General features: G+C 58.0%; 2 protein-coding genes across 2 annotated transcripts; one reads left to right on the top strand and one right to left on the bottom strand.

Annotated features, from left to right (window-relative positions):
• Nucleotides 1-777: 777 nt before the first annotated feature.
• LOC103772106 (uncharacterized protein C1orf111 homolog) lies at nt 778-2,055 on the top strand. Its single transcript, XM_008939424.1, has 3 exons — nt 778-919; nt 1,217-1,327; nt 1,565-2,055. The coding sequence occupies exons 1-3, from the start codon at nt 778-780 to the stop codon at nt 2,053-2,055; spliced, it is 744 nt and encodes a 247-aa protein (XP_008937672.1).
• A 3,197-nt stretch (nt 2,056-5,252) lies between these two features.
• NOS1AP (nitric oxide synthase 1 (neuronal) adaptor protein) lies at nt 5,253-9,730 on the bottom strand (the record flags this gene model as incomplete). Its single annotated transcript, XM_008939425.1, has 3 exons — nt 5,253-5,656; nt 6,225-6,390; nt 9,563-9,730. Coding segments are annotated over 3 exons (738 nt in total), but the record flags the coding sequence as incomplete, so codon positions are not given.
• Nucleotides 9,731-10,115: the final 385 nt, after the last annotated feature.

The raw sequence follows: 10,115 nt of genomic DNA on the forward strand, positions 1-10,115 counted from the left end.
GTGCTGGGGGTGTGCTGTGGCCGCAGGGTGGGTGCTGTGCTGGCACTGGCGTTCTCAAACATGCTCTGGTCCACTGGAGGGGAAAAGGAACAGAGACGGGCCGTGAGCCAGGCTGGAGGGGGGATCCCGGCCGGGACAGCACATCCCAGAGATGCCCACCAGCTCCTGACCCAGCAGCATGGGAACACAATCTGGGGGACAGGGAAGCTGCTCCTACAGCCCTGCAGAGGCTGTGAGCAGCGGGGCTATGCCAGGGCTGCACAGGACCACGCATGCAGTGGGGACAGCATGGGTCAAGAAGGGATAGCGGTGAGCCCAGCGCTCCACACTGGCACTGCCAACACAATGAGAGTGTCTCTTACCTGACACCAAGTGACTTGGAAAGCAGGTTGGGGAAAGAAAGAAACCAAGAGAGGATTTACCAAGGGAATGACAAGGGGACAGCAGGTCTGTCCCTTCCACACTGCTGGGGAAGACATGCTGCTGACCTCTTGCCTGGACCTCCTGTGCTGCCTTTGAAGATGGGAACTCATGGGGCCTTATCAGCCAGGTACCCACAAAGCAGCAGGAGGTTCTCTGGGGCCACCTATGGCCTAGGCTCTGCACTGCCTACTCCACCAAGGCTGCTTCTCCAGCCCAGGCTGGCTGTCCCCCTGTGCTGGCCAAGCTCCCCAGAGATCCCAGAGGCTGAGCACAGTGCCCAGACGCGTTCTGCTGTGCACCGTACATGTGTGACGTCATCCCTCTGTGATAGCAGGCGGTGACAGCACGGGTACCATGGTGCAGGAGCCACACGCCGGCTATGCAGGGGCGATGGACAGCTTTGTCCTGCACACTGTTTCCACCGGGGCCATGCACTGCAGCACCAGGACAAGAAACCCGGAGGTCCTATTCCCCTTAGGCCCTCGCAGCCTGCCCGGTAACTTGGGGCTCAGCAGCAGCCAGGCACGGGGTGCAGGCAGTTGGCACTTGCCTGTGGGCAAGGCTCCCCCCTTGCTCCTTGTGGGCGCAGCCATTGCACCGCTCAGCCTCTCATGGCACAGCAAGGGCCTGTGCATAGACAGGCCATGGATGGGTTTGGCTGGGCATGTCCTCCTGTGTGGGTGGGACAAGGGTAATGGGTGGGTCTGTGCCAGCGGGAGCTTTCCAGGGATCTGATGGGGTTCTGTGCATCCCACCTCTGAGCTACACTGGTTTCTTCCCAATGTCTTCCTAGCAGAAATCGGCAATGCTGTGGGTGCTGCCCCTCGGAGCACCAGCTCGGCCCCGCCATTGCTGCCTCTGTGCCAGGACAGATCTGTGTCAGACTACTCCAGCGGGCTGCTGGGTAAGCCTTGTGCTGAGCCAGTGCCCCAGTGCCTGCTAGCATCCTGTGCCCATCCCTACCCCACAACCTGCAGCGGGAGAGATGGTACTCCCCATGCTGGGGGATGTGCCGGCATAGAGCCAGCCACCTCTGTAACCCATGGAGACAGAGAAAAGGCCCCCAGCACTGCTCCCAAACCTGTGCAGGGCCAGGCTCTTACAGGGACCCCTGACTCACTGCAGGCCCTTTCCTCCACAGCCTGCAGCCCTGCAGCCCCGCCAGGCAGCGAGCTCCCTGCCCGAGCCTGCACCGTCTACCGGCCCTGGTTCTCGCCCTACAGCTACCTCGTACACACCAAAGGAGATGCCGGGCAGCCCCTGAGCAGCCTCTCCTCCAGCCTGACCACCAGCGCCCAGGAGTGTGAGGAGTCTGATGACCTCTCTGAGACTGTTTGCTCCTCTGGATCCTCAGATGAGCCCCAGCACCCCAAGAAGGCCAGGCGGGCCAGCATCACGGTCCGGGATATCCTCATCGCTTCCCAGCAGCAGCCGGTGCCCCAGGGCGGCTACCAGTGCATGTCGTGCTGCCGCATCTTCCCCGTGCTCTGGTCGGTCAAGACACACATCCAGAACAGCGCCCAGGAAGGCTACAGCTGCAAGGTGTACTACCGCAGGCTCAAGGCCCTGTGGGAGAAGGAGCAGGAGGAGCAGGAGGCGCAGGAGGCTGCATCCCCCAGGGTGCCCGCGTAGCCCCGCCAGCCGGGCAGCCGCCGCGGGAGGGCACTGCTCCATCGCTCCTGCCAGCGGCACAATACAGCGGTTTAGGAGCGGCCGGCTGTCTGCCTGTGGCTCTTGCCTGCACAACACTTCCGCCATCCTTTAAAAGAGGCTCTTCCCGACTTTTCCTTCCCCAGCAGCCAAAAAGCTCCTTGGAGGCCAAAAGCGCTGCTTGGAATTGCTGCATCTCTGCAGGGAGCTCTGCAGATCCCGGGAACCCCCTGGCACCCCTAAGCTGCTGGGTCAGCCCTGAGATGAGCCCACGCTGTGCAGTGGTTGAAGGGGAAAGACTGAAACCTCTCTGCTCCCAGCAGTGTTTGGGGCACCTCCCTCTCCCGAGCAGCCTGTGGCTGGCACCACAAGCAAGGGTCCCACAGGGCAGGATGCTTAGGTTGGAGCGGGTCTGTGCATGGCCAAGGGATGCCACCACTGGTGCTGCCTCCCAGCATGGAGCGGGAGAGGAGTACAGAAAGAGAGTCAGCGAGAAGGAAGAAACAACAGAAAGCCTTGAGAAATAGAAAGATTTATTTAGCAAAAGCAAGTCGACTAATGACAACACCCAAGGGTTAAGTGCACTTACATTGACAGATTGGTTTCCCAGATAGATTGAGTAAACAGTTAGTAACACAACAGTTGTAGGAAAGAAAGGACAAAAAATATAGCTATAAATTCCCGGTCAAGGTCCATAACAAAAGCGGGAGGCTAGAGAGGCATCTTGGAGGCAGCACTGAGTTAGGAGAAGGATCATCTACACATGTACACCTGCAGTGCGACAGGACACTGGCAGGGTCCCACTCACCAGCCGCACCCCCTCAGCCCGTGGGGCACCCACCACTGTCCCCTGCAGGCAGAGTGCTGGGCAGGAGCCCGAGCCCACAGCTGGTCCCCACAGCTTGCGGGGCACCACCCTGGGCTGCATGTGCACAGCGGGGACGGGCAGGAGCCATGGCTCAGCCCTGCCTGCTTTCTGAGGCAGCCCAGCCTGGAAGACACCTCCTGCCTGCTGCTGCTCCTGCTGGGCTCTCCCTTCATCTGCCCTGTGTGTATGGCCAAGCACATGCCATCACCTCTCCTGCACAACCCATCTGCCCCCCTGGAAATCCCTCTCTGACCTCACTCACACATCCCGACCCTTCCCGCACCATGTCCTGTGCGTGCTGCTGAACTGAACCCACCCTGGTCCTGGCAGGGACCAGCCTCTCACCCTGTGCCTCCACCTCCAGCTGCTGCAAGGCAGGATTGGGACATTGGGGTCTCCAGCAGAGAGGCTGGCATGCAGTGGCACCTGACAGGGCATATAGAGGTGTTGGTGGCCAGAGGACAGGAGCACCTGGGACACACTGCAACCAGCATCTGCTCCCCTGGACACCAGGCCACTGCTAAGGACACTGAAGTATGTCATTCCCTGTGCCTCCACCTCCAGCTGCTGCAAGGCAGGATTGGGACATTGGGGTCTCCAGCAGAGAGGCTGGCATGCAGTGGCACCTGACAGGGCATATAGAGGTGTTGGTGGCCAGAGGACAGGAGCACCTGGGACACACTGCAACCAGCATCTGCTCCCCTGGACACCAGGCCACTGCTAAGGACACTGAAGTATGTCATTCCTTCCCCCTAGGATTCTCTAGCTCCTCAAAGCATTCAGCCTCACCCTGCGGTGAGGGTGCACAGCACAACTCATACTGGCCCTTAGGGGTCTCACCCACACCTCACTCCTCAGCAGCCCTCAGTCCCAAGGGGACCAGTGCAGAAAGAAGCAATGGACCTTCCTCAGCAGCTGGGCTAAGCCCTGGAGGAGAGCAAGAGCTCATGTCTGTGAGATGTTCAGCTAAGGGTTAGTTGCAGGCAGGTCTAGCAGAGACAAAGCTGGTGAAGCCAAGAGTGGAAGGAAGCAGTACAGTGAAGCAGAAGCAGGACAGGAAGGTGGATGTGGAGGAAGACACCTGTGCCAATCCCCACCTTGATGAGTGTTACTACAAGGAGCAGGGCAGACATCAGGACTCTGTTTCATACTCCTTCAGCCATGGCCTCTTAAAGGCTACAGCAACAGACAGCTGATAAACGTGTTTGCAGAAAACAAACTCTGGATCCGTTGGAGGTCCCTGCACATGGCCAACGCTAGCACTGCATCCCTCAGCTCTGGTCTAGGTTCAAATGACTGCCTGGAAACAGGAGGGTTGTCTATAAAGCAAACCAGGGAATTTGTGGTGATGGGGAGGCAGGGTCTGCAGGGATGTGCTTAAAAACGTGGCCTGAGAGCACCAGAATCTTGGTGGCCGTGCTGAGGAGCCCAGACTGGACAATAAGGGGAAGGACACTCCATAGCCCCATGTGCTACATGCCCTGGCTCCCTGCTCCATGTTGAGCCATGTCTTCTCTCCACAGCCTGGGAGAGGAGCAGACAGTGCCCACACCCCCTCCACCCACCTCAGGCAGGTACAATCCCTGTCTGGAAGTGCCACAAACACCATCATCCTGATGGGCGCTGCCTGTGTCCAGCCACCCAGCGCAATCTCATCTCCCTGCTTCAGGTCCTTCCCAGGCTCATCCCCTCCATCCCCTGGCTCCTCACCTCTCTCTCACACACCCACACCAACAGTGCACCATCCCTACTCCTAACCCCTTAGCACAGCCCTGGGCTCTTCTCACCTTTCCCACCACACAGAGTGCCACAGAGCCCTTGTCAGTGGCTCTGTCCATGCTCACCACACCGGTGCTGCCTCCTTGGTGCCCCCTGTCCCCACTCACTGCCCTGTGCCTGCTCTTTCATTCTCTCAGCAAAAACCTTCATCTACTTTACTGCGTCCCCACCAGCAGCAGCGGTTAATCCAGCAGGGAGTCCCTTCTGCCTGGCCTCAAAATGCAGCTTGTGGGGGGACGGGGACCAGGGTGTAGCAGAAGCTGTCAGCTCGCTGTCTGACACGAGGCAGGGGCACTCCAGCTCAGCGCACGAGCCCACGCACGCCGGAACACGGCATGCCTGGAGCTCCCCTCTGCACGGCCCCGTCCTCAGCTCCGCACACCCCCCGGCCCTGTGCTGGAAGCCTCACGCTCCCTCCTCCGCCCCCTCTCCCTCCGGGCTGTCCCATCCCTGCCAGGGCCAGGGGGCTATGGCCAGGGTCCACCCCAGCTCTGGTGGGTCCCGGCTGCTCCACACCACCTCCTGCCGACCCCTACACGGCGATCTCGTCCTCCAGGCTGTCGCCCAGGTCCTGCCTGGGCTGGACGTGGAGCAGGCGCGGCGGTTCCTCCTGGGACCAGGAGTCGCGCTCCTCGCTCTCGTCCGTGTTGGACTCGTACTCGGAGGCGATGCCCGACTCGCGGAACTTGATGAGCTCCAGGCTGCCCAGCGCTGGCTCCGGGTCGGGCGGCCCCGAGTCCGGCAGGAAGCGGTAGCGCTCCAGCTTCACCAGACAGTCGTTCCTACCTATGGGGCTGCCCAGGGCACTGGGGAAGCCCGAGCTGGGGCCCAGCGGTGGTGGGTGGGTGTCCTCAGGCTGCGGGGTGGTCGGGTCACAGAGGACAGGGAGGACATTGGAGCGGAAGGTGATCTCCAGCAGACTGTCCTGGGAGCCCGCTGCAAGAGAAGGGCACAGCTGAGAGGCACGCAGTGCTACCCTAGCTTGCTTGGGTGTTCCCCAGCCACCGTGGCTGGCTACAGACTGGCCAGAGGACAGTGTTGGGCCACTTGGTTGTCAGCTTCCCAACCAGCACCATTTCGAGGGACTGTCACTGGTGCCAGGAGCTGCTGTCAGCCAACAAAGATCCAGTTTTGCAGGATAAAAAGATAGCTGTCTCCCACCCCAGCTCCTGCAGGGATCTGATGGCCACATCTGCTGGAGAGAAGGTCAAGGAGGGCTTCTTGGGTATGTAAAGAGCTGACCTAGAGCATGCCGCCACTTGGGAAAGTGGACATACAGCTGATGGACATACGTGACTACCTGTCCATACAGCCCTCCCCATCCACCTCCCATGCTGCATGCAAGCACCCTGCTGCACATGCACAAGCCAGGCCAGAAGGCCTTTACTGTTCCCCTACACAAGATCACTGGAAATGCACAAAAATCCCAGGAGAAACACTCACATACATGTCCTCCACAGGCCCAGCTAGCTGCAAGGGGACAGGAAAGGGCAGAAACACTTACTGGTGTTGTTCCCTGCCAGCTTCAGCTCCAGCTCCTGCACCTGTTTGACCAGGAGCGAGATGTGCTGCAGCAAGTCCTTGTTCTGGAGTAGGAGCTGGTGCACACGAGCCTGGGCCTCCAGCCGCGCCGCCGCCTCCGCGGCCAGCTGGTCCTTCAGCAAGTGGACCTGTGTGACAGGACAGAGTGGGTAAGTGTCTGGGAGATGCTGCTCGAGGGCTGAAAGCTTCGACTCCATCTACCCCTGCTCGTCTACCAAGTCTCACCAGAATCCCACCAAATGATGTGATGAAGAAGCCATTCCCTGCGGGCACCCACAGATGGGATGGGGAGAGCTGGGGAAGGCCGCAGTGTCACTCCAGGGCACACTCAGCAAATCCAGCGCGTGGGCCCCTGGCCTCTCTGACAGAAAAGCCCGAGGCAAAGGGAGTTGGTGCTGACCGAACCATCGGTCATGTACATGTGCCGCGAATGCACAAGGAAAGGGCACCAGGAGGAGGCCAGATGGATGTGGAGGAGAAGACACGCTCGACCAACTGGTTGGTGCTGCGGGCGCAGAAGGACAGAGCCACATGCCGCGAGCTGGGCCCGGCCGAGCCGTCCTTCCGGGCACCTCTCCCTGTCACTAGCAGGGGCGGGAGCATCAGAGCTGCCCTGGAGCTGCAGGCGGGACAGGCACAACGTGCCCCGAGCAACACAGATGGCAGCGTGCTGCTGAGACACGGTGGCGCTGGGGACATGAGCTGGCTGCTTGCTCTAGCCGTAGGAAGCAATGCCTGAACGTTAGCCCGGGGGGAGTCTGGAGGTGAGAAGCCCATTGATGTCAGCAGAGCTACGCATGTGCAGGCATCTGTATCACCAGCACAGCATCCCAGCGAGGGTGTGATGCTGATGCTGTTGGGCAAGACCAGACAGAAATGCAGGGGCAGTGGAGGCACCTCTGATTTGAGCTTGAGCAAGGAGGGCCCCAGGAGCATATTCTGGGCAAGGGGACAGCAGTGCAGAGCTACCCAGGAACAACACCAGCTCAGCATCCTCTCCTGCCACCCACCCATGACTCCTGCAAGTGCTCCTCTCTCCAGCAGGACTGAGCCAGTCAGGCTTGTGGGGAACCAGGAAAGTATGGATTTAAAAACAAACAAATGAAAAGAAAAAAAACTACACAAAAAACGTGCCAAGCAAAAAAGACAGTTTTACCTTGACCTAGAAAGTGACCTTGGGGAAGAGGAGGAAGCTCTCTGTAGCCTGTCAAACCCATGAGCTGCTACAACTGCGGCAGCAGGGTCCCAAAAGCAGCACAGCTGGGGGCCACCTCCCCTCCTGGATGGGCACCAGGAGGCAGTGCCAGGCCTGCTGGCGGGCAGGTGCTGCCCACTTTGTCCTGAGCTGCCCAGATGCAGCCAGCAAGGTAGCAGAGCAGTGCTCTTGGCAGAGAAGAGCTGAAGCACAGTGAGCTCGGGGGGGTGGCAGGAGGCCAGGCAAGGGGCTGGGACTTGCAACTGTCCCTGAAGCCAAACCAAGGGTGAGGTGGTGCAATACCTCATACTCTGAGTAGGCAACACAGAGCCCTTTTGGTTTGCCTGTGGGTCCCCAGCCAGGTAAGACACCCACACCACTGCTGAAGGAGCCACAGTCACCTCCTCCTCCTGCTGGTGGTAGGACAGGGGGGCACAGCAGTGTGGTGGGATGGGGACCCTCTGCCAAATGCATGTAGGTGAAGCGGAGACCCTGAGCCGAGCTGGCAGAGGTGGAATCACATTTAAATGCTAAGTGAGTGCCACAGCTCAGTGCTGGCAGCGTCAGCCTGGAAGTCATCCTTCCACACAGCCAGCAGCTGTCTCCATCACAGGTACCTGCAGCAGGGCCCAGGTGATGCTCAGGTGATGCCGGAAGAAGATGCGAGCAGAACCCAAATGTCATGCCTTGCACAGGGGCAGTGGCTTCTGCCACCAGCACCCTGGAGACAAGACCCAGAAGGGTTAATTCAGGAGAAGGAAGTTTCACAGGTAACTGGAAATGCCTTGCAAAAGCAAGTCTCTGGTCAGTGAGGGAACTGAACAGCATTTCAGCGTCGGCCAAATAATTAAGAGGCCAAAATAATTACAGGATGGTCCCTGCACAGATCCTGGTCAACATGGTGGATCTCCTGGCTTTCTTAGTAAAGAATCTGTCCTGTGTCCATCCTGTGTGTTCAGAGACAAACTGACTTGGTACTTTTTGAGAGAAGGTAACAAGTACTATTGACAGAGGTCTTGATGTAATCCATCCAGTCATCTGAAAGGCATTTGACCTGATAAAGCCCAACTTTTTAATTAATAAATCACAATGATACAAAGCTACCATGGCATGCACTGAAGGGATTAAAGAACAGCGAAATGACAGCTCCTGGGACAAGAATCACCCTGGGGTGGGCAGAAGTCCAGAGCAGGGCATCAGCCCTTCATGAGAGGTGGATGAGATCACTAGCTGCCATTCCAGGAGCCAGCCAAGAAATGGTGCTACACAATTTCAGATTTTTTTTGTTTTAATCTGAAAAAAGGAAGACAAAAATTGCCACTGCGAGGCTCTTCACGTATACAAAGACTGGGAACTACCAAAGGCAAGCAGTCCCTAGCACAGAGAAAGCTGCCAGTTCTGCCTGGGAAGCTTTGCCTGTAGCAATACTGTACTTGGGCAGATAGAATGGATCCTCTGAGGATGCAGGTCTCTCTTCCAGAGAGGAAAGCAACTTCCTGAGCCCATGACCCCAGAAGGCACGTGAGCTCTCAGGGCAGCAGCTCAGCCAGAAGGACCAACACTGATATTGTGATGTGAGAAGAGGAAAGCTGCAGGACACCACAGAAAGGCTGCTGGAGCTGATTGTTCAGGCCAAGAAAAAAGTCAAGCAAATGCAGAGAGCTCTGTGAGGGGTCAGGGAACAAGAAAATCTAAAATAATGAGTTGGATAAAGCAGCCAGAGCTGCTTAAATGAGATATACCTGCATGGAGAACAAGCTGCCAGCTGCACAGCCCAGTCAGCAGTCAGCCGGGGCTAACGCTGAAGCCAGGCATTGGAAGCAGACAGGGGTCAAAGAACCAAGAAACCTGGTAGCATGAAGACCTAAGCAGCTCATCTTTTGTGACAGGGTCAGAACAAATTGCCACTCCTCTCCCCTTGCTGCGTAGCCCAGGATACAGTCTGTCCACATCCCTCATACCCCACGTTCTCCCATAACCACCACCTGAGCATCCCTGCCTGGAGGCAGCCTGCCCTCCCCATGGAGCTGCTGGCCTTCAATGCTGCCTCCAGGTTGGCTGCCCCAGCCCTCCCACTGTCCCCAAGAAAGAGCAGAGGGAACAACCTGTGCCACAGCCACTTGTGTCTGCTGCTGCTGCTGCTGAAGAAGTTGCTGGAGAAGCTGCATTTGGTGGTGGGCAGAGAGGGGCGTTCCCAGGTCAGGCAGCTGGGCAGACGAGGGCAGCAGCATCTTGGGCGACGCTGTCAGGATATCTTCAGGGTGGAGGCAGCCCTACAACACACCAAGATCCAAAGTGTCATCCCATGGCCCTCACCACAGAGAGCTGACAGGCACAAATGGGCTGCGGCACAGAACAGCCCCCCAGAATACCCAGGAAAGAAGCTGCTGTGTTCAAAGCAAATACACGGCTGAAAACTGAAAAATTTGAAGATAAAATTTTTTCAGCTTTGACAACAGCTCAAATACTTTTGTAGAAAATTTCCCAAAAGGTTGACATTTCCCATGGGAATTTCTGTATCAGTAAATTGTTTTGGTGGCTTGCTCTTTTTTTTTCCTGAAAAAAAACCTCCCTATCAGCTCTGCCCCAGACGCTTTCCACGTGGCTGCACAGAGCTGGGCCTCAGCAGAGCACCCTCCAGAACCGCCGCGGGCCCCA

Source organism: Merops nubicus, unplaced genomic scaffold, assembly GCF_000691845.1.
Source record: "Merops nubicus isolate BGI_N331 unplaced genomic scaffold, ASM69184v1 scaffold46824, whole genome shotgun sequence".
Lineage (NCBI taxonomy): Eukaryota > Metazoa > Chordata > Aves > Coraciiformes > Meropidae > Merops > Merops nubicus.